This window comes from Sarcophilus harrisii, chromosome 4, assembly GCF_902635505.1.
Source record: "Sarcophilus harrisii chromosome 4, mSarHar1.11, whole genome shotgun sequence".
Taxonomy (NCBI): Eukaryota; Metazoa; Chordata; class Mammalia; order Dasyuromorphia; family Dasyuridae; genus Sarcophilus; species Sarcophilus harrisii.
In genome coordinates, this window is record NC_045429.1 from 39,132,789 (window position 1) to 39,158,307 (window position 25,519).

General features: G+C 35.9%; 1 protein-coding gene across 2 annotated transcripts in view; it reads left to right on the forward strand.

Annotated features, from left to right (window-relative positions):
* COL24A1 (collagen type XXIV alpha 1 chain) overlaps positions 1–25,519 on the forward strand; it is a 357,598-nt gene that overhangs the window by 57,089 nt on the left and 274,990 nt on the right. For both annotated transcript variants that reach the window (XM_031969393.1, XM_031969394.1), the window contains 2 exons: positions 5,819–5,872; positions 9,890–9,943. In XM_031969393.1, the coding sequence (XP_031825253.1) occupies positions 5,819–5,872; positions 9,890–9,943 (108 nt within the window). The remainder of the gene's footprint in view (positions 1–5,818; positions 5,873–9,889; positions 9,944–25,519) is intronic.

Below are 25,519 nucleotides of genomic sequence, written 5' to 3' on the forward strand. Positions count from 1 at the left end.
TCTGTCAATAGAAACAAAAGGGGATGGTATCAAGGGTGCAAGTAGAGATATAACCATTATTTTGGAGAAGGGCCACCACTTCATCAAAAACTGTAGAAAAGGAAGAGAGTGAATGTTTACAGATATAGTAAAAGGGAAAAGGAAACTCATGCCAGATGTCCATGGTGAAGTATAAGGAAGACCCTCCTTAAGAGGGAGGGATGGAGTGGCATAGGAGGCTTGAGAAAGAGAAGGTTTGAAATATCCATGATATGGTGACTGATAGCCAATTGGGGAAGATTAGTAAAAGTGTTGTCTTATAGCAGAGAGGACCTAGTTGAAATTATATACTATAAATCTGTAGATGAGTCCTTTTAAGTTTTGGTCAAGGTGGCAGATAGAAGAATGGTCTCAGGGAGTCGAATCAAGGGTTGAAACTTGGCAAGGCATGTGATAATGTACTTTGAGCTCAAATAGAAATCATTTGGCTGTGTGCCTTTAGTGCAAATCATGAAAAGATTTTCCAAGTTCTCCATCATGAATGAGACCCAAAGTCTGGTTTTCAAAGAGCTTCTCATCCCATTGTGCTAAATCTTGAGTTAACAATGCAAATTCTGACCCTCTATATGTTGAATATGTTGAATCCTTTAATACCTCTACCCTTTTAAAGTATGGTCCATGTAAAAATAAGAAGCAATTGAGCAAGATTGTTCCTTTAGGGACACACTGTGCATGTGCTTCAGTTAGTACTTGTTTGAAACACATAAAGATAATCCTCCTTGGAGGGCATGATTGACCTCAAGCCCCCAAGCTCATGTCTTTAAACTGTTAAACATTAAAAGATCAAAGGGCCACGTGGCCATTATAATAGCTTCAATGCAATCCTTCCAAGTGTTAATAAAGTAAAATGTAATAAAGGACACAAGAGCTATTCATCTCATTAACTGAGATCAGAAAGCTCCCATTATGAGGCTAATTGTGAAAATATTGCCCTACTAATAAGTTCCACAAAGAAGTACGTTCTACTTAAGGCTTTCATATATCCATTTCCTCCATTGAATTGCCTTTGTTGATGCCATCAAATGTTGTGTAGGCTATTTGTTTATTTTGTTTTTTATTAGGGGGAGTAGATACAAATCTTTACTAGTGCCAATGAAACGCACAAATGGTTTAGTAACAACCCTTTGAAGATTCATGTTGAGGCCAGAGTCTGCATCATGACCTTCCCATGTGATACTCATTCTGTCCTAAGCAATCTGCTGGTAGTCAGACCAGTTCCAAGAAGATTTCTTTAAGGAATCCTAAAAACAATGAGCATTGCTTCTTTCAATTTTGTCAGGGTACAGAATTTCTTTATGATTTTAGTAATTTTGATGAAAAATATCTGCCTTAATAAAGCATTTAGATGATACAATGCATAGAGCTCTGGGCCTGGAGTTAGGAAGACCCGAGTTCAAATGCAGCCTCAGATACTTACAGTGGAACCCATGAAGTCCCTGGACCCTGTTTCCCTCGGGTTCCTCATCTGTAAAATGAGCGGGAGAAGGAAATGGCAAATCACTCCAGTATCTTTGCCAAGAAAACCCAAAACGGGGCCATAAACATGGTCGAAAAAAATGATTGAACAACAATTAAGCACATCATTGTCAACTCCATCTTCATTCATTAAACTCCTGTGGCTTCCTGTCACCTCCAGGATCAAATATGAAATTTCCTCTTTGGTGTTACAAAGCCTTTCATAACCTGGATACTCCTTACCTTTCTAGTCTTCTTATACCTTACACTCACCCTCTCATATACCCTGAGAGCTGCACACCGATTTTCTTGGCATTTCTTGAAGAAGACACCCCATCTCCCTACTCTGCCTGGAATTCTCTCCCTCCTCATCTTTACCTCCTGGTTTCCTTCAAGTCTAAGCTAAAGTATCCTTTTTAGTAAGAAGCCTTTCTCTATCATCCTTAATTTTAGTGCTGTCTCTGAGATTACCTCCGGCTTATTCTGTGTCTATCTTGTTTGTACATATTGTTTGCATGTCATCACCCCATTAGAATGAGAGGGACCTCAGTATTGTTTCCCCCATGCTTAGCACTTTATCTGAAACTTCATGAATGTTTAGTGATTTGACTGTTTAAAAAATTACATTCACGTTATAAATCCATCATATAAATATAGAAATTTCTTGAAAGCAGGCCATGTTTATTTCATATACAGTAGGAGTATAATAAATACTTGATGAAATGAATCAATCAATGAGGTCATGAAAATTAGGTTCTAATGGGAAACTGAGATTAAATTTAAAGGGACCTTACTGCCAAGATAGTACTCTTTAGTTACAAGGGGCTTAGTAGCAGATACTTAAATGCATGGGTTGAGTTAAATGAATGTTGGGAGATTTTCTTACTCTCAAATCCTGTGATTCTAAGTCCTTGTGGGCTCCTAACAATTAGCACTTCAAATCCAAATACAGAAGAAAAATTCTGAGAGGATCTAGTGTTGTTTATTGATGATATACTCAGAAATTCTCTGGTATTGATAGGATTTATTCAAGTATGTGGCATATGGGAGATACACAAACTATGTATAGTTCTTGAGTAGAGATGGGTAGATGGTATAGTGGACAGATCACTGGACCTGAAGGTAGCAAGTCCCAAATTCTAATCTGGATTCAGACATTTACTATCTGTGTAATCCTGTGAATATTACCTAACCTTTCTGCCTCATTTTCCTCATCTCCAAATGAAATTAGCAAAAATGATCTCCATAGATACAGTTAAGTGATATAGCAAATAGGCCTCTGGGTCTATATTCAGGAATACTTGATTTAAAATCTAACCTCAGGTACTTACTAGCAGCATGACCCTGCCCAAGTCACCTCATGCTTCAATTTTCTCAATTGTAAAATGGTAATAAAAATAAAACCTGTCTCCTAAAATCATTATGAGGATGAAATGAATTAATATTTGTAAAGCTCTTAGTAAATTACCTAGTGCAAAGTAGGAGCTTAATCAATGATTGTTCCTCTTTCTTTCCACTATCTTGGTCCTTTCCTCCTACCTCCCAGAAATATATAAGAATAAAATTAAGATAATACTTTTTTTTTCCCCCTGAGGTAATTGGGGTTAAGTGACTTGCCCAGGATCACACAGCTTAAGTGACTGAGAACAGATTTGAACTCGGGTCCTCCTGATTTCAGGGCTGGTGCTCCATCTACTGTGCCACCTAGTTGCCCCTATAAAATAATATTTAAAAATACTTTGTGAATCTTAAAATTTTAAATAAATTTTAGCTATTAATATCATTGTTATTAAATTATTCATACTTTTGTAAATCAAAGACTTGTGATCAGAATCACAATTAGAATACTTGCTCTATCAGCATGGGTAGTAATTCATCTATGCCTTGTAACACACCCATGCCTTTTAATTCTAATTCTTATCTAAATCTTTCCATAAATTCCCCATAGATGATAAATACAATGACACTGAGACTTTCCTCTAGGCCTTTTCCATGAAGATGGGACTTAAATTGCCTCTATTTCCTCTCACATTGGCTCCATGAACTCCAAATAATTACTTATTTCTTGCTTGCATGTTGTCTTTTAAGCAATTTATCATATATTGATCATTATTTATATTTCATCTCCTATTTACACCTAGCATGTGTATCTCATTGCTGTTTGGGTCACTCATGATTTTGATTCTTCTGATATTGTGATCTATCATGGTTTGTAGCCATGCATTTTCCTGAAAATAAAAAGAAGAGGTTTTTGTCAGTCAAAGGTATCCTAAAATTGTCTAAAGTCCCATGCAGTTTCTCGAATGCAATCCTGTTTGCTGTCTTTCTCCTTTTTAATTGTGGGCTCAATTCACTGTCTATCTAAAAAACAGACCTGACAAAGATATACTAATAGACCCAACTCAATGGGCCACCCATCAACAACTGTGTGTTATGGTCTGGGAAATAAGTATTTGTCATGCCAAAATTTGTCATTGCTTTTTCCTATTTGGATTGCTAGGTTGATATCTTTTGGATGGCTATGGATGTCAATGGACAGCTTGTCATTTAATAGTGACCACAAAATGCTGAGCTTCCCCCTTGATTTGACCATGTACCTGATAGAGTTCTTTATTGACTCTATGAGCTCATTAATGTGGATGTGATTTCCATTGGTAGATATAGCTACCTATCTATGCCTTATCATCCTATGGATTCTTTGTGTTCCCCCTCCCCCCTCCCCCCCACAGATCTACTATGAAAGATCCATCCAATGTCTCAAAGCTTTTGCTTTTGTATTTTTGTTTTGTTTGTTTAGTGCCAGGTGGTAAACACCAGTTTCATATTGCAGGGAACCCTAGATCATAAACCATAGAGAAGGCACTTGATACTATCTAATATCATCAAAAGGATATAGATGCAAGGGTCTCCAAAGGGCATTTTTGGAGGTCAGAAAACCCTGGAACCAAGGAACATAGGCTATAATCTTTATGTGGTTCCTGACCTTAAGAAACTTACATTCTATTGGGATGGGAGAGAATATATAGGAAGTACCATTATAAATAAAAGACAGGATATGGAATTATGGATTAGTCAATGGAATGATTCAAACCACATTTTCTGGTATGAAGAGAATACTTTTGGATGGAGGAGAAAGTAGGAAGGCTGGTAAAGTATTTCTTTTTTTGAAACATGAAGTCATTTTTTTTTATCATATAGGAATCATTACAAAGACAAAAATGGAACACTTTCTTTCAAGGAGTTTACATTCTACTGGATGTAAAAATTTATGAAATAATTTTGGGACTGAGGGAATCTCAACAACTAGATAGATAGGAAAAGATCCATGTGAGAAATGAGGACATTTGAACTATCAGAGAAGACTAAATGGTAGAAGTGGTGCTTAAACAAATATGGTTGGAAGCAGAATGTGTGAAGGGGTAGATGAGAACAGAGTGTATTCCATGAAGAGGCAATTAATAGAAGATGAAAATTTCACTTTCAGTTTGGGGAAGCATTTGGTTGGAATGAAGGGGAGAGGGAGTTGAGGCTGGAAAAGCAGATTGGAAGCACAATGTTTAGTCTTAAATGATGTACTTCTCTTTTGGAAACACAAAATAGTTTTTTTTTTTTTTTTTTTTTTTTTTTTTTTTTTTTTTTGTCTAAGCATTGTTTCTATTATTATGGCAAGTAAAAGATTTTTTGACAAGTGGGAAAACTTTAGTCAAACCATTTCAAGTATTATATACCCAATTATTTTTGCTGAAAACACCCACGTCATTCTACTATACTTCAGTAGGAATAGCAACTTTTATGGCTTGCATCTCTAATGTGCCATAAGAACTGGGCAGTGATATACATAAAGTAGGAGTTGTAACTGGCTTCCAGTCCTTAATTACTTCACATAAGAATTCATACTAAACAAATCTGATGAATTTTCAAGAAACTGTTACTTTTCAGATGTAGTCATAGAAACAAGTTGAGAAGAGATAAATAACAAATAACTATAGTAACTTTGATTTAAAACTTTTTAGAGTGTACAATGGTATCATGTACAAGAGTGATAACATATTTGTTGCCAAAATTTTCATAAGGATTTTATTTTCTTTCTTGTCCTCACATCAAACCAAATTTTAGGATACTTATAGATTCTTGGAATCATGAATTCCTAGCTAAACGAGAACTTTGAGATCTATTTCAACTCCCTTGGCAGATGAGCAAACTGAGGCCCACGAAAGTTAAATGATTTTCCCAAAGGAAAACCCAAATTCAGAATGTCTAGTGACTGCTGAAACATGAATGTTATGAACTTGCCCCTTACTACTCTTTCATTCTTACACCCTAGGGCCCTAAAGGAGATCCAGGGTTATCACCAGGTCAAGCCATAGCTGGAGAAAAGGTAAGGAGCTTTCCTTAAAAAAATCTAAAAGTCATGATCAGGAGTTGTTTTTCTAATTTTGTTTTGCTTCTTTTTTCACTCATTATATATATTTTTGAATTGCTATAGTACTAAAAAGAATTCATGCTGGGCATTGTGTTAATTTCATTTATTCATTGACTTATTGGTTTACTGATTTATTGATTTGTTTGAAGCATTATTGCTATGGTTATTTAATGAATATGATCGTAAGAGCATGTACTACTCTGAACTCTGTGGGAGTGAGGGAGTGGGTGGGAAGGCAGTATACAAAGAAGAAGAAATCATGTTCTCTAAAGTATTTTTACATTTCATATATACATATACATACATGTATATATGTGATGATATATCTCAATGCCATTAGGATGTGGAGGATAGAGAGCAGGTTTTGAAGTTGCGAGGACTCTGTGCAGATCCTGCCTCTGACACATAGTAGCAAGTCTCTTACTTCCTAGCACCCTAGGCAATTCTCCAGGATCTTAAGTTGCAGAGAAGGGGGCTGCCCTGTACAGATAGAGGGACTTTTCTCATCTGGGAGATCCCTGGACCAGAGAAACCACAGTTCTAATCCCTGTTCCCCTTATAGATTAATTTTGGTTTAATTGCACTTATATTCACAGATCGGAGAAACTGAGATAAAAGGAAACCAAGGTTTTACTTGAAATCAGAAAGATACAATTTAAAGACCTGCTACATAATCAGTTTGTTACTGTGAATAAGTGAGTTTCTTGATGCAAATGGCAACTCTTGAATGCTATGAGTTACAAAGTTAATGGTTTGTGTCAGATCAAGGGGTTAGATATCACACACAATACACAGATCAATAATACATATATACCTCACTTTGGAAAATATTTAACATGATTTAAGAATCATGTAAATAGATGTTAATTATAGTCTGCCAATTTTTAGACGGAAAAACTGAGGTCAAATATCACATCATTTGTGTGTGTCAGAGGCAAGATTCAAACTCGGGTCTTGTTTACACCAAGCACTATGCCATTAAGTTGCATCTCATATAATACATGCACACACCCCTGTATCTATATGGCATAATACATATATAACTACATGTATGTTCATATATGCATGTGTCATTCAATCACTTTCAGTTGTGTCCAATTCTTCATGACCCCATTTGAGGTTTGCTTGACACAGATATTGGACTGGTTTGTTATTTACTTCTCCAGCTTATTTTTTAAAAATGAGGAAACTGAGGCAAATAGGGATAATTGACTTGACCAGGATCACATAGCTAGTTAGTATCTGAGGCCAGATTTGAACTTAGGAAGTTGAGTATTCCTGACTGCAGGCCCAGTGCTCTGTGCCCTGTGTTACCAACTAATGGGCCTACCTTTATATAGCAAGTAAGCATATGCATTATACATACACACACACACACACACACACACACACACACACACACATATATATATATATATATATATGTACATATATAGATATAATGATATAATGCCTTGTTTTTGGCTTGTATTTTGACTTTCACATACATTATCTCTCCTGATCCTCACCTTAGCCCAGTGAGTTAGCCAGGCCATGTTATTTCTGCTTTAGGTTAAATTTGCATATTAGCAGAATAAAGAGTCCTACACTGGAGGTAAGAAATGTGGGCTTAAATACTCATTCTCCTCCCTGTGACCCATATGATCTTAGGCAAGTATCCCTAGCTCCTCAGTTTCCTCATTTGTAAAATGGGGAAAATAGCTGTGAGCAAAGGTGGCTGTGAGAACCAAATGAATTAACCTCATCATATAAAATATTTTGCAGATCCTAGGAGTACTATGTAATAAGACATCTCCAAAAGTCTAAGATTATTTCTCATATCACTATACTATCTCATATACTATACTATCATATCATACTATGTTTGAGAATTCTCAAGCATTATATGAAAATAAAGCAGAAGCCTACATGATAATAACTAACATTCCTATAAACACTGTGACAAATTCATAAATGCAGGGCTTCAGTCACACAGAAGATCTTTCTGGAGGCATCTGCCACATCTCTGTTTAGACTGAGATTTGAGCTCCCCAGGACAATTATAGGGTGTCTTTGTTTATGTGGCGCGTGCTTGCTGGCTTCATTTCATCTTTTTTTTTTTTTTTTTTTCAGTCCAAAAGTATTTTACCAGTTTCTTCCCTGCAACCTGATAACCATTCTCTTCATGCCTTATAAAATAAGCCTATTCAGCACATCCTTATTTCTTTTAGGATTAAGCTAATTCACACCAGCAATCCTCAGGTGTGTGATTCCTGGAACTGGAGAGATTTCTTCTCCTGGTGCAAATAAATTCATTGATGAAATTATTTGGAAAGGGAAGGCATGTTTATTTTTGGGAATGGGATCATTCACTGCTCTCCTATCTGCAGCTGACTTATACCCTCAATGTAAGGGAATCCAAATCTTAGAACTCAAGAGGCCTGTTTTTAGAAGCATAAATATAGTACACTCTATCCCCTCAAAATTTAGAAAACAGAAGCCTTCTCTGTTCTGGTGACAGCCTAAAATAGAATTCCCAGCAAAAGCAAAGACAAATAAACCAGGTACTTTGATTTTTTTTTCCTCTTTGCCAGTTACTTGTTGGTGTAAAAATATAGGGTAGCTTGGAGGAGCCTTTAAACCAGTTTGCTTTTGAAATGCTCATATGCTCATTATGGTTAACACTGTTAAGGAGAAATGTGGAAATATATAGAATTTAATAACATGTTGATAATGGCTTTGAAGTGAACACTAACTATTGAAAAGAACATATATTTCCAACATGGTGATGTATGAAAGAAATATTCAAATCTACATGTGATTCAGGAATATAAGAGTGGGTCAAACAGAAGTTTATTGATAATTTGAAGGATCTGCTTCCACCAATAGAGATTCCAGCCCTTCTGCAGGACTAAAAATAGGACATAGAACTGTGATTCAGTAGGGATCAAACTTCTGATTTGTATAAAAATCTCATGGATAAGTAAAATCCTCACAGGGTTGTTGTGAGGCTCAGAAAAACTAGAAAGTGATTTTGCAAGCTTTTAAGAGCTAACTCAATGTTTACTCTTGTTACTTTCACCTTATCATGTTACCTCTTGTATAAGTTGCTGAACAGTTGCCAATCTTTACTTTTTCAGGGACTTTTCTACAAAGAACACCTCTACTAATGAATCCATAGGTTTCAGATCCCCTTACGTCCCAGTGCATCCCTATTTTAAAAATCCTGGCCATTATTTTTAACAAATAAGCATTTCTTCCAGTTTCCAATTTCTACTGTGTAATGTGACAATTCAATTCAAGTCAATTCATCTTAGAACTTTTTGGTGCCTACCATATAGTCTGTTTTGTGCTAGGTGCTGTGAGGCTCAAAAAATAGAAAACAAACAAAATTGGTAATTATGGCTTTCTTTAGAGCTTAAAATTTCTGAAAAGTGTGACAGAACACTTCTTGTAGAGCCTCATTTAAATGAGACACACAACAGAATAAGGTAGCTAGGTGGAGCAGTGGACAGAGTGCTGGGCCTGGGGTCAAAAAAACCCTACTTTCTTTATTTCAATTCTGACTTCAGACACATTAGCTGTGGGAATGGGCAAGTCACTTTATTCTGTTTGCCTCAGTTTCCTCATCTGTAAAATGAGCTGGAAAAGGAAATGGCAAACCATTCCAGTGTCTTTACTAATGAAGTTATAAAGAGTCTTACATGACTCAAACAACTCAGACAGAATATGATTATGTGGGAGGATATTGATGAGGAGTGTTATATGGTTAGGGTTAGGGGAAGAAGAGATTCAGGTTAGAGTGAGTAGGGAAAACAAGTTGAGGATAGGAGTTGCTTTAAATCTTGAAGCATGTTTCAGATCAAAACAAGTCAAAGAATGTTGGCCCACAAGTCATAGTTCTGTAATGCAATTAATTTCCCAATTAAAGGGAAAGTTAATTTTTAAAATCTTTTCTATTAAATAAAATCTTTATATCTTTCTTATTTACAGGGTGATCCAGGACTCTTTGGGTTAATAGGCCCCCCCGGTTTTCAAGGCAACAAGGTAAGAGTGAGGTTTTTTTTTTCTCTTGGCATTTGGACTGAGTAAAGGATATAATATATTACAGATGAATTAGAGGCCTATTATGTACTCTGTCATGTCCTTGATTCATCAAAATTGAAGCTTTGCATTATCAGAGTACCACCAGGATAGAGAGGGTCCTTGAAATCATACCATCTAAAGTTCTCATGAAAACATGGGAATCAAAAAACTGACGTTCTTAGCAGAGACTTGATGGTTACTCTCTAATATCTGAAAAGTCTGGGATGGAAATGTGGAGTGGGGCCTGTCCATTTCAGCCCCAGAGGTTTGCAAAATTAGGGACAGTGGTTGCAGGTGATGGAGGTCCAAAGAGGCTCAGAGTAAAGAAAAAACCTAATTTTTGAGCCTTTCCAAAAATGCAATGGTCAGAATGGAGAGATCATGATTCCCCTCATCCTTAGAGGTTTTCATATAGAGGAAGGCTGGTGGCTTGTCAGGGATATTGAGAAGAAAATACCTGTGCATTTAAAGCCTTAAGATAGACTGGCTTATGCCTTCTGAGTTGGAGGTTCTGGGATTCTTAGAATTAGCTCATGGCACCATAGTGGATAGAGCATTGGGCCTATGATCAGGAATATCTGATATTAAATTCAGCCTCACATGCTTGCTCATCTTGGGTAAGTCACTTGATTTCTGCCTCAGTTTCCTCAGCTGTAAAATGAACATAATAATAGTATCTCCCTCCCAGGGTTGTTGTAAAGATCAAAGGGGATAATTCTTTTAAAGCACATAGCAAAGTGCCTGGTACTTAGTAGGCACTTAATATATGCTTATTTTCTCCCTCCCTCTTTTTCTCCCTTCTTTCTTTCCCTCCTTCCTTCCTTTCTTTCGTCTTTCTGTTCTTCTGTCCTTTCTATCATTTGATCCTCACAATAACCCTGGGAAGTAGTTCCTATTATTATTCCCATTTTACAATTGAGGAAATTGAGAGAAATAGAGATAAGTGACTTGCCCAAAGTCACACATGTATTTGAATACAAGTGTTCCTGACTCCAAGCCCAACACTCTATTATGCTAACTAGATGTCTTTGATGTTAGAGGTCATACATCCTTGTCCTCCTTTTATAGGTGAGAGTCCTGAGGTCAAGAGAGGTTAAATAACTTGGCCAAAGTCACACAGGTAGTGAATAGCAAGAATCTGTCCACTGGTGCTCATGCTATGGTTGTGATTTCTCTCAGTTTATACTGACTCCTAGACAGTAGCAGAGTTTCAGACTCTCTTTGAGGTATAGGAGGTTGCCTCCATGGAGCCACCAGACTCCAGACTGCTTACCTCTAATTGGTTTGGGCTTGACATAAACTTATAAATAGGCATGTTAAATACCACTTAGTGCACCCCTGAGCAAAGAGCAATATACATGTACGTACTGACATATTCTGTAGAGTCAACCTTACAAAGACCTTATAATATGGAATTAATTATAGTTATTATATCTGGAGCAATGAATAGATTGTTACTGCAGTCTAAACACTGACAGCTCTTATAAGAGAAAAACATACTAATGGTTACTTTCTAAGGGAGCTTCTCAAAGTCTCCAATTTTAATTCAGTGGTATCTGTTGCTTTCAAGTCACTCCAATGGTTGTGAAATTTGCAATTCCAACTTGGGGAATCTGAACAGGTATTTAGAGAAGGTGGTTACCAAACACTCCTGACAAGACTGTTCCTTCATATTTATAAACAGAAGAAAATACTTTGATTTTAACCAGTACACTAGATTGATGTTCAGAGCAGTAGTAGATCTACAGTGGTAATTACGTTAGTAAGAGGAAATAGAATTCAGATTTCTTCATTTCTATTGTGCAGTATTCTTTCTACTGTTTATTCTTTGTGTATTGTTGTTAAACTGATAAATTCTGACAATACTATAAAATGCTTAATTAACATAGTGTTAGGGATACAGCTGGTGCTTAATAAATATTTTTTCCTTCTTCTCCTCCTCTTTGGGACTCCAAATTCTTCTTGTGGTCCACTTGCAATAAGATGTTTCCCAAGAAGGTATAATTATTCCTATTTTACAGATAAGGAATCTGAATATCACAGAGAATCATTTATTAAAGTGTTGCATGGCTGATAAAATCCAGAGTTGGAATTTGAATGCAGTTTTTTTGATTCCATTTCCAGTACTCATTTGTTTTCTTTCACCTACTGAGAAAATAGTATCGGATCACAGAGTGACTTCATTAAAAAAAAACAAAACAAAAAAACAACTACTGACCTATTAATCCACTTTGTGAATTGTCCACTCATTCATTCACTTGCTCAATATTAAATCTGGTATTTGGTCTTTCAGCAAGAGAATTGAATGGGGTTCAAGTGCGTGTGTCAGAGGAGCTGAAAATTTTGCCAAGGGAAACAAGTAGTTTTTGGATGCCAGTTAATCATGACCTCATAATTCTTTCACCCTGGGAAGTGCCTGAATGCTTCAGTAGCCATAATAAAACTCCCCTGCTATTAGCCATATTCAGAACATTCCCAAATACATGTAATGGCTATAGGCAAGGTGTATAGATGTGTTGAGAAAATTAAAGAGAAGATAAATTTCAGGAAGTTCTGTAAAAACCACAAATGGAGTTGAGACAGAAATACATGATCAAGAAAATAGACAGTTACCATTTCCTTCAGTCTCACCTGTACGATGAATATATAAGATTTGTTTCTTTTTCTCCCTTTTTATCTACACTTTCCCAATATACATAATTTTTTTTTCTTTTTGATGTCAACTTTTTCTTAAGAAATTAGGAAAATTTTATGAGCTGTTTTTTTTTTTTGATTTTCCTTTTCTTTTGCTTTATTTTCTGTTTTTCTCTTTAACTGTCTCCCAAACCAATCCCTATAGCCATCCTAATAATACCCTGCAAGGTCAAGTGTATAGAATCACTTTGGAAACTTCCCAGGGCTAATACTGTCCAAGAGGGAGTTCGGATAGGCTAACAATCCCTCAGGGCTTAGACTGACTAGCTATGGGACTGTATCATTGTCATCATCTCACAGTTTAGCTGTTTTCCAGTAGTAATGTATATTTCCCAACAAACATTCAAAAGTTTGTTATCTCTTGTTCAAGAGAAGTTGTTTCCACCAGACACACTGGCATAGAGCCATGGGAAGTCTCTTAATTTGAGACTCTCATTTGAGACAGATAAAATCCATTATATTTAGGTACTCAGTTTTGTTTTGTTTTTTTTTGGGGGGGGCAGGGTCGTGATGAGAATCAAATGAAATGATATATGTAAAATGCTTTATCAGTTTTGAAGTGCCTCATATTTGCCAATTGTTATTATTTTTGTTGATATAGAGAGAATTTCCTGAGGGAATCCTCTACCAAATTAGATCAGCAACCACTTTGGGCACTAGGTGATGCCATAGTGCACAAGAGTCTCCCAGAGTTCAAATCTTACCAAGACACTTAGTACCTATGTCATCCTGGGCAAGTCACTTAATCCTGTTTGACTTGGTTTCTTCATTTGTAAAATGAACTAGAAAAGGAAATGACAAATCACTTTAGTATCTTTGCCAGGAAAATCCCAATGGAGCCATGGTGAGTTGAATACAATTGAACAACTATTGTTCTGTACTTTCTCAGTCTTTAAAGAATTTCTTGGTGCATTGGTATTAAGTGACCAGGGTTACACAGCCTTTTGGTGTTAGAAATCAAATCTGATTCCATGTCTTCCTGATTCTCTGACCAGTCATGATGTCATATTACTTCTAGGTGATTAAGTTACTGTATTACAATGAGAAATCAGTCATCTAAAGTCCCCAGATCTTGCAACCAAAAAATCTAACTCAAGCAGACAGGCTAAGGGTAAAGAAAGGGCTACTATGTCAGTGAAAGTATTTACATTCATCTCACCTCTTGCAAAAGACTTTGTGCAAATATAAAGAATTTTCACTTTATGAAAGTATTTGATCATTTCCATCACGTTTGACTCTTCATGACTCCATTTGGGGTTTTCTTGACAAAGATACCTGAGTGGTTTGCCTCTTCATTCTCCATCTCATTTTACAAATGAAGAAACTCACACAGCTAGTATCCGAGGCTAGATTTGAATTTGAACTCAATTCTTCACGTCCTCAGGCCTGACTCTATCTACTGTGCCATTTAGCTGGCCAATGTCATTTCTACCCTTTCCAAAATCATGGACACAGTTAAGAACTGGTTCTAAACCCATTTGTTGTTGTTCAGTTATGTCTGATCTCAATTTTTTTTGGTGGCAAAAATACTGGAGTGTTTTCTCATTTTCTTCTCTAGCTTTTTTGACAGATGAGGAAACTGAGGCAAACAGGATTAAGTGACTTGCCCAGGGTCACATTGTAAGTATCTGAGGTTGAATTAGAACTTTTGTCTTCTGAACTCCAGGTCCAGTATCCTATATAATGAATAACCTAGCTGCTTTCTATAGTATCCCAAATTCTTGAATATCAGGGCTATGTAATAAAGCATATAAAGAGATAATGATATCTATCCTTGGATCATAGTGGGGGTCTAAGGACATTATTCAGTAGAAGAAAGGATACTTTGAAAACAGGACTTTTTTGATCTATACATTTTGGCACTATTACTAAATTCCAAGTGGGTTAAATTCCAGTTGGGAACAGTTTAAGATATTACTCCACAATTAAATTCCTTGAGATTAAGGCCTTATATTTTATCTTTCTTTGTACCCCCAACTCTTATCCTTGTGCCCAACACACAGTTGACACTTAATAAGTGCTTGTTGACTAACTGGCTATTAAGTGCTGATAATAGGTCAAAGTTCAGTTGTTTTTTCCTGTGTAAGTAACTCCTAGGTCTCCTAATTTCTAAATATTAAGGAATATAAAATTCCAATGATTTCTGTGATATTTGTGAATTGTCAAAATTGGTTATTAGGATTGGAGGCCATAAAATTCAATTCACAATTTTTTTTTGCTTTTTCCAATTTTATGTTTAGCAGAAATATTTTATTTATTGTATGAGAATAAAGATGCCATTTATATCTATAGAAATAGATATGATTAAGTAGCTCACATTTACATAATATTTTTCTGGCATCAAAATTGAGATAAGGAATATAAATAATAGCATGATTCCTATTTTACAGATGAGAAAAATGAAGCTCGGAGTGTTTAGATCTCTTGCCAACAGTCAAACAGTTAGTAACTTGGAAAGCCAAGACCCAACCTGAAGGTTTGGGATTTGAAGTTCATTCTTTCACATGTGGGAAAGGTCTTTAAATTCCTGGCAGTTTTTAAATTGCATTTAAAAGAGGTGTAGATGGCATTAGTTGCCATACTGGAAACAGACCACAGGGAGAAATACTATCAAAGCCAATAAAAGTCTGGGCAGAGAAAGGAAGGAGGAAATTTGGGGATAGTGCTCACTGTTCAGCTGTCCAACGTTACAGCTGTGTTCACATCTCTCTTACTGAAGGACAGATTTGGTCAGACAGAGACTTGTATTCCTTTTCTGGAGAAATCAGAGAGTAGTCCCTGGCTATGTGATGGTTCTTGAACCACTTGTGGTTTTGGGCACTGTGCTCACCTCTACATTTGCCTCCTGCTTTCTCTCATGGGAGGAAAAGAAAAAGAGAAGATGAGAAGGAGATTGTAAGGAAAAACAATGGGCTAGGGGACAGATTGCATAGAGACAGAATAGGTAGATGTCTCTATCATATGATGTGATTATTCATTTGGGTCTCTTTGCCAAGGTATATCGGATAAAGACGAGCTCATAATATTAATAAGGTCTGGACAGCTAAAGGAGTAAAATAAGGCATGATGTGCATAATGGAAAAGGATACTGAACTTGAGACAAAATTTTGCCTCTAAATACTAGCTGTTTGAATATGGCCAAATAAATCATTTAGTCTTTCTGAGACACAATTTACTTATCTATAAAATGAGAACAATAATATTTATGCTACCTATCTTAAAAGGTTTGTTATGAGAAAGGAGTGTTGTAAACTTTTATAATTGATCAAACAACAAATACGTATTAAACAACCATTCTCCAGTATGTCATGCTTAGAAGCCAATATTATTCTAGATTCCTCAGTTTCTCACTCCCATATATCCAGTTTCCAAATTTTGCTATTTCTATCTTCACAACATTTTTGACATCTGATCCTTTCTTAATACTCACATGGCAACCATCTTACTTAAGATACTCATCATTTCTTGCCTAGGCTATTATAAAAGTCTCTTAAAATGTCTGCCTTCTTCATCTCTCCCTTCCCTCCCCTTTCACAGATTTCTGCCAAAGTCATTTTCTTTAAATGCAGATTTGATGGGAGGACTCCACCACTCAAATCCAGAGATTTCTTTTGCCACTGGGGTAAAATATGAAATCCTTTGTTTAGTTTTTAAAGCCATATGCCACCTAGCCCCAAACTCTCTTTCCAGCCTCGTTTACTACACTCCCTCTCTCAATCTGTGCCAGCCAGATTGTTTCCTCCTCTCCCCTCTCTCATCTCTGTGTCTTTGCCCAAATAATCCCAAATGCCCCGGATGCACTTTCTCCTCATTTCACCTAATTACAGCCCTCTCTTTCTTAAGGAATGAAACTCCAATTATCTTCTGCATAAAACCTTTTCTGATCCCCTCAATTACTAGTATCCTTTCTCCCAAACTGCCTCTGTTTAACTACCTTGCATAAATTTGTATTTATTAACTTTATATAGATGCTTTATATGTACCTATCTCCCCCATAAGAATCACATGAAATAAGGAGGGCCCAATGCTTTGTAAGCCTTCCAGCCTGCTATGATTATGTGACTTGATTGCAAGTAGGGATTATCTTATTCTTCATCCCTGTACTTCCACTGCATAGAACCATCCCTGACAAATAGTAAGCACTTAATAAATACATGATGATAGATATTATGTATCAGAGGGCAAAAAAAAAATACAACAACCTTTCCTTCAATGAACTTCCATGGAAATATGAGTTATTATTTTGACATCAGGGAAGATGAGTATTAATGACCTACCACACAATAACAACTACTTTTTATAGAGTTTAAAGTTTGCTAAGTAGCTAATTTACTTTTTCCCATTTGATCACAAGAGAGAAGGTGGCAGAGGAATAAGGCATTAAAGGAACAGAGTTCAGATCACCCCTTAGCACCAGTATGTTGTTGTTATTTGGTTGTTCAGGTCATTCTCTCCTCCACTATCTCTCAAAGTTCTCTCAGTCCTTCCAGAACATTCTTTATCCATCTCATCCTTTTATGTCCCCTTCTCCTTTTGCTTTCCAGTGAGTTTCATCTTCTCATGTGGCCAAAGTATTTAAGTTCAGTATTTGACTTTCCAGTGAATGGTCTGAATTAATCTCTTTAATTACTGACTGAATGGAATACATTGAGAAAAGACCTCTCATGGGGATTCGATCTATGCCCTAATTATGACTTCAGACTTTGCAATAACAAGTTGAGCTATAGCTAAAAGCTGCAAGTGTTCAGCTATTTTAGATAAACAAACTTTTCCCTCCTGTTCCCCCAACACACACCTTTTCATTAGCATTAAGTACCTAATAGGTAAAAAGTATGCTATTGACCAGTATTCTCTAGGTTTCTGGGGTATATATTTAGTCTCTGGGTAAATTAGAACTCCCCAGCCAATGGGAGAAAAGGTCAGAAGAGGGAATGGGGGCTTCTGAGGTAGGGTCTATATAATCCTGTGTTTGTAGCTTGTGCTTTGCACTCCTCTCTGTTGGGAGTTGCCCTTTCTCTTGAGATCCTAATAAATCCTTTATTTTGCTTTTTACCTTGAGAGTCTCTGTTTTTAATTTGAATAAGGCTTGCTGCTTCACATATTGACTGATTTTAGTTCTTTACTATACAAGGAACTCTCAAAAGTCTCTCAAAAGCACCCCTATTTGATAGCATCTTGGATAAATTATTTATCCTTTCTAGAGGTCAGTTTCCCTAAAAATAAAATGAGGAGATTGGATTAGACAAGCCCTAAGGTCCCCTGCAACTTTACAGTTTCAAGTTTATGAACCAAAAGAGAGTTTTGCTCCAAGTATTATTCCTATGTTTTAGATGATAAAGTTCAGTCTAGAAAAGTTAAGTGACTTGCCCAGTAGTCATATTATCAATAATTATCTAAAGCAGGATTTAAGAACTTTCTGGCTCCAAGTCTAGTGCTCTTAGCTGCTAGCTCACATTACCTTTCCAATTTAAGATTTCAACTTATAGTCACTAAGATGACAGGAGGCATGGGATGGGAGACAGAGGGCTAGCCTCAGTGTAAAGAAGTCCAGGTTTCAAGCCCTGTTTCTGCCTTAAACCAAAACCAACATGATTTTAATTGGCCACCAATAAGTTCTAGACCAAGCCAGCCCCATTTGGTTATTGTTTGTGTCCAGATTGACTCATTTTGAATGTAAATAGCAGTCATATCCACTTCCCTCTCTCCCTCCCTCCATATCTATCTATCTATTCATTTACTTATGTATTTAGCTTTTTTTTTTTTTTTTTGACTAGGTGCAAGAGGAGATTCTTTACCTCTATTGCCACCTAGCCTTAATCACTGCATGGATGTTGCCTTGGACAAATTGAGATCTGTTGAAAACCTTAGTTAAAAAGGCCAATGTCTCGCAATGCATTCAGGGCCATCTCCAGTCATCTTGATCTTTATCTTGCCAGTACCCAGATGTCCCTGGAGGGGAAAGTGAGACAGGTGACCTTGCACAGCCCTCCCTCACTTAAATCCAATTTACTTGCATGTCACAGCATCACCTCCCCCTGTCATGGTCCTCTTGGAGACGAAGGATAAACAACAGCAGCTACACATTAGTTGTAGGACCTTCTTCTGTATGCTAATTGAGTGAGTACAGGCAAATCACTTAAACTTTTGGTATTCCAAGGAATTCTCCAACACTATAAATCACAGAGGAGTTGCTGACCTATACTGGTGAGATTTCCCTGCACTGAAATGATTACAAGTCCAGAATAAAACAAATTTCTATATAAAACAATAGTAGGACAACAACAACAATTGTTACCACTTACAGAATTCAGTAGTAATGGTATTTGACTTGTATTGAAAGAGAAATTTCAATATGCCTTTCCTTGGAAGTTCCTTAAATATTTCTCTGGCCTGTAGTTGATTCCCTGCCCCCTTCTCCATTTCCCATGAATATATCTGAAGAAAGACTTCAAGCTCTGAGCTTTTTCTTTTTCCTTTTATTATTCATTGATGAGAGTATAGAAAGTTATAACCATACTGACTTTTCAAAAGAACCCAGTGTAGACCAATCTTTTGTTGTTGTTGTTTTAAATAAGACATCTGGTTCAAATGTTGGAGTCAGTCCAATGGCTTCAATGTGGTCCTTTTGTCCATGTACATTGCCATCCTCACCCCCGCCCCCTTCCAGACTTAGACTGGTATTCAAGCAGAAAGTGAATTAGGCATGTGGTCAAAAAGTTTGGGGAATGGTAGTGTAGTATAGCCAACAGGGGTGCAAATTGCAGTTGATTACAGAGCCATCTGCAAATGGCTCCTCCAAAGGGCAGACCCCTCCCAGGCAGCTTTTAGATCTATACCACATTTAGCATCCAGTGCAGTTCCACACCCTAAGCAGCCACTCCTGTTCCAACCCTGCCTCCCACAACATTCCTACTACAGATTAATATTTAGAACATCTCCAGAAATATTCAATTGAATTTTATGTGTCATGGCTTGAATTAGATTTGAGCTAAAGCCCTATCCAAGGTTTAAGAACTTCCATAAGGGCTGTGTTTTATGAAATGCCAAGTGTCATAAAAAATACACAATATCAACTTTAGCTAACTTAAGATATCTCTTCCATAATGAACACCAGCCATCCAATTGGCTTTGTATTCATTTCTAAGGATCTTTGGTACTTTATTTCTTCTAGTTGCATTATGGCATGATAGTAAGCACTAGTTATATATGGGCTGTGAATAGACAGGCATACAAACATACTATCAGTGGAACTGTGAATTGAAGCAATCCTTCTGTATGGCAATTTAAAATTATACATCTATAAAAACTGATTAAAATACCCATACCCTTTGGTCTAAAGATTCCACTTCTGGGATCTAACCCAAGGAGGCAAATGATGAAAAGAGACATCTCAAAATATGCCAAAATATCTGTAGCAACACTTTAAAAAGAGCAAAGAAGGGAAGCTAGGTGGCGAGGTGGATAGAGCACCAACCCTGAAGTCAGGAGGACTGGAGTTCAAATCTCATCTCAGACACTTGGCACCTCCTAGCTGTGTGACCCTGGGCAAGTCACTTAACCCCAATTGCCTCAGCAAAAAAAAAAAAAAAAAAAAATAAAAATATATATATATATATATATATATATAGAGAGAGAGAGAGAGAGAGAGAGAGAGAGAGAGAGAGAGAGAGAGAGAGCAAAGAGCTGTGTGTGTGGGGAGGGGGGTGTATATTGATCAGTTGGGAGATAGCTAAACAAATTATGGTAAGCTAATATAATGAAATATTACTGTTATAAAAGTAATTGATATAGTAAGTAATGACTATATGAAATAAGAAATCAGAAAAACTTTTATATACAAGTGTTGCAATAATATAAATAGAGTAGAAAGCAGAATAGCAAAAATTGGATGTTGTGAAATTATGATGATATAATTGACTCAACAAAGGAGATATGAGAACATCTCTCCTTTCTTTACTGAGATGAGAAAGTATGGTGTGAAACTACATTTGTCAGGTGTAGAGGGCTGGAACCTTTGGAGAAATTTACTTAAAACAAAATGTTAACTCAGTGGAATTGATAAGATGATAGTTCTCTAGTTCACTTGTATACTTAGTACTTAGTATGGTGATGTAATGGTTCTCTAGTTCACACATATTCCGTATTCTATAATGATGTAATTGTACTAAAGTATATAAGGGTTGAGAAGGATGGAAATGAGATATTCCATTTTTGGCCATTCTCCTGGTGACTATCCTGTATTCCTCCACTAAGATCAAGACTGCACCAGAATAAAGACTCTAGACTCTATTCCTGACCATTTTCATGGCGTTTATCCTGCTAAGACTAAGGCCTGTCCAAAGGACTTCCAAAAAACTAGCCTCAACATTACAGTCAGGCTTTGGGAAATTAAGTAACTTTGCTAGGGATTACAGAGGCAGTAAACAGAGTTAGAATATAAACTCAAAGCCTATAATTCTAATTCCAGACATTTCATTTTTTTTGTTTTGTATCCTATACGCCTTAAGTATTTAGCTCTATGGCAGTCACTTAATAAATCCTTGTTGATTTTCTGCTTTAACTAGATTGTCTTTTTGGGGGAAAAAAAATAGGAACATGAACTAGTAGGTGAGGAGAAGGCCCATATCCTAAAAAAAAAAAAAAAAAAATTTGCTAAAAATTCTCTTACTGTCTTTGTGGAAAATAGATTTTATGCAAAAACAGGCACAAATACACACATAAATGTACATATGTATTATATATGTGTAAAATACATATGTATAAGTGCTTATATATAGTATATGTGTAAATATATAATCTGTATATTGTATTAGTGTGATACAATGATATAATGTCATAGATTCAGAACTGTTTGAATGACTAAAGCCAAAAAATAGTCAGTTATGCTTCAATCTCAACTTGAAAGGTGGTCATTGACAGAATCTGCCACGAGATTTGTGCTTGACTTTTTATTGTTAAATGTTTCTTTTAAGGCTCAGATTAATTTGCAGTCTGATTGAACATGCTTGTTATACCAGAATGGGAGAAATAGCTAATATGCTAGATATCAAAATTCAGAAAGATATTGACAGTTTCGTAGACTGAGGCTATATTAATAGGATGAAATTCAATAGGGATAAATATAAAGTATTATATTTGGCCTTAAGAAGTCGACTTTTAAAATTACAACGTAGGACAGCTGTGACCAGAGATCAGTTCTAAAATTTTCTGAGGCTTTTAATGGACTGTCAGTTCAATGGCAGTTCAATATGAATCAACACTTTAGTGTAACATCCAAGAAAGCAAATGCAATCTTAGAAATAGCAAGTACACTTCGGGGTCAAAGAAGAGGGTGAAGATATTTTTTTGCATTCTGCCCTTGTCAGACCATGTTTCAAGTGTCCCTGAGTTCCAGTTATCTCATTTTAGGGAGGACATTGATAAGCTAGAACACATCAGAGGTAAGCAACCAAGAAGGTTCATGCCAAAATGGGACTGGTTGAAAGAAAGGGGGATGCTGTACCCTGAAGAAGAAGGTTTTAGGAGAGATGGGCAGGAATGATATAGTTATATATTTGGAGGATTTTCACATTGACAAGGGAGAATTCTTCTTGGGTTCAGAAAGAAGAATTAAGAGTAATGGATTCAAGTTATATAGAGTCAAATTTCAGATTGATACAAGAAAACACTTTTTCAAGTGGCAGCATTGTACACTGAGCCCTAGACCTGAAACCAGAAAGACTCATCTTCCGGAGTTCAAATTTGACCTCAGACATTTACTAGCTGGTGACCCTGGGCAAGTCACTTAGCTCTGTTTGCTTCAGGTTACTCTTCTGTAAAATGAGTTGAAGAAATAAATGACAAATCACTCTCATATCTTTGTTAAGAAACCCCCAAATGGGATCACCAAAAGTCAAACAAGACTGAGACAAAAAGAAAGCATTGTATAACAATTTGAGCTATTAAAAAAGTGAATGGGTCATTCTTGGAGATAACATGTTATCCCTCAATGAAAGTCTTCAAACCAAAGTGGCATTTGATATTTGTCACTTAGGTTATATAGGATTGTTGTTCAAGTATGGGCTTCACTAAATGACTACTAAGATTTCCTTCAGTTCTTAAATTCTGTATTCTGGGAAGAAAACAGAATGACAGGGTATTTGAGAAGCAAACTAACCAAGTCGGAAAAAAAATAACCAAGAAAGATATATGAATACTTTGGCTCCTCAGGAACAAAATCTTTGCCAGCTTTATGAACTGAAAGACATCAATCTATAGCTTTCAGCCTCAGTTTCTTTATCCACAAAATGGAAATAATAATAGTACCCAACTCAGGATTGTTGTGAGGATTGAATAAGAAAACATGTACTATGCTTTGCAAATCTTAAAGTACTATATAAATGCCAGCTATTTTTGTAATTGTTATTACTACAGTCAGTTTGGAAGGCTTATCCAGCTCCTCTACCTCTCTCCAATCTTTTTCTGCTACTGGCACATCTTTCCTTTGTCCTCTTCCACTTGCTGAAAGGTAAATAAATACATTTTTCTAAAAAAGATCAAGCAATTGAATCAATGCTTTCATACTTCTCGGACAAAACAAGGCTATTAAAATTATAATATTGTTTGAGATCTAAGAAGTGAACAGTAACCAAAAAAAAAAAATAAAAGACCTGTGGGAAAAATAAACTAAGGACCATAAAATCTAGTTTGTCAAGAAGAGGGAAGGAGAAAGAATTGATTTAATATGTCTTGAAGTGAAACCATATTTCCTTATTAGCCAATCAAATCCCTAGCCATAACAATAAGATATGAGAAAATGAAAGTATAAACATTGACAGTGATGATAAGTACAGAATAATGTTTATAGTATATGATATGATTGTTTTACTTAGAAAATCCCAGGAAGTAAGTAAAGGGATTAATATGGTTGATGTCTTTATTTAAATTGCAGAATATAAAATGAATCCACAAAAGATCAGCAATATTTCTATAAAGTACTCGCAAAAACCACAATGAAATGATAGAAAGACAGGTTAAAAATATTAACCTGCTAAGATATACTCAAGAGTTACATAAATATAATAGTAAATCCTTTACAGAAAAAAAGGAAATCAAATAATTGGTTAGATATTCATTGTTCATGACTGTTGCACTATAAAATAAAAATAAAGGGCATCTGGGCATTATAGTGAATAGAGTAACTGGTCCTGAAATAAAAAATCCCTGAATTCAAATTCAGCCTTGGAAACTTAACTAGCTGTCTGATTATGGACAACTCATTTAATTCTGCCTTAGTTCCCTCTCTGTTTATAAAATGAGCTAAAGAAGAAAATGGCAAACCCTCCAACTTCTTTACCAAGAGAATTCCAAAAGGGGTCGTAGAAAGTCAGTTATGACTGAATAATGACTTAGTACCATCATTGTTATGTGTTGTGGTTATCTAAATTAATTTGAATATCGAGTCCCATGCCAGTCATACAATTGGGGGTTTCTTTTTTAGAATTGGAAAAAATAAATACAAAAATTCATTTGAAGGAGCAAAAGTTGAAGATTTTTAAATGAAATTACATATTTTAAAATTAATAATTAAGAGCATAGCATTTTGTATTATAAAATAATAATCATCCAAACTATTTTGCATTACTAAAAAGACAGAAATAAATCAGTGGAATAGAGTACGCTTAGACTTAGATGAAAATGAACACATTAGCCTGTCGTTCAAAAAAGCCCAAGAACACAAATAAGTTCAGGAAAGACTCCCCTCTTTCACAAAGATTACCAAGAAAACTGGAAAGAGATCTGGCAAAAAATAAGAGTGCCCCCCAAACCATTTTAGCACATTTCATAATAAACTCCAATTAGATATGTAAAAATAATTAAGGTCATATCATTACAAAATGAAAGGAGAAAAGAGGGGATTGTTTTCCCCAACTGTTGTTGGGGGAAAATTCATAAACAAATAAGAGACAGGGCATTGAAAAATATTAGAAAGATAATTTTGATTTTCTATATCATATATATAACATTATACATATATATATATCATCTTTATATTTAAGTTTCCACAAACAAAATCAATAAAGGCACAGAAAGAGAAAGCATTGAATGGGGAAAATCTTCCCATCAAATATTTCTGAGTAAAGTCTAGTATTCAAGGTATTTAATTGACACAAATTTATGACAGAACCATTGAAACAACTTTCAAAATAAAAATTAAAAAATATGTAAATCATGTAGGAATTCTAAGAAAAAGGAGCTAGTCATAAGAAAAATTTAGATCAAACAAGTTCCGAAATTTTTCCTCATACCCCCTGAATTGCCAAAAGTAGCAAAAAATGGAAATACTGAATGGTGACCTGACTATGGGAAGGCAGGATCATTAATTCAACATTGGTGAGGCAAATAGAGTAAAATGATTTGCCTAGGGTCATATAGCTAGTAACTGCTTGAGACTGGATTTGATATCAGAAAGATCCTGACTTTAGACTCGGCCTCTATGCACTGAGCCACTTAGCTCACCATCCTGAGAAACAATTTGGGATGATATGATAAGAGCTATTAAATGGCTCATAACCTTTGATACAGCAATTTTAGAACTTAAAATACACTATTATAGAATCAATGACAGGAGAGGGCCCATGAATGTCAAAATATATAGCACTTGCAAAATAAAAAGTTCCCCCAAAACTTGGAAATAAAATAAGGGCTCATTAATTGAGAAATAGCTATATGAATAGTGTTACATGAATATAATGGAATATTATTGCACTCTTGCTTTGTTTCTTGTCCTGGGGCCATCCTGTCAGGATCATTGAGGACCTGACTATAGAATCACATTGTCCACTATATCTAGGTGACTTCTGA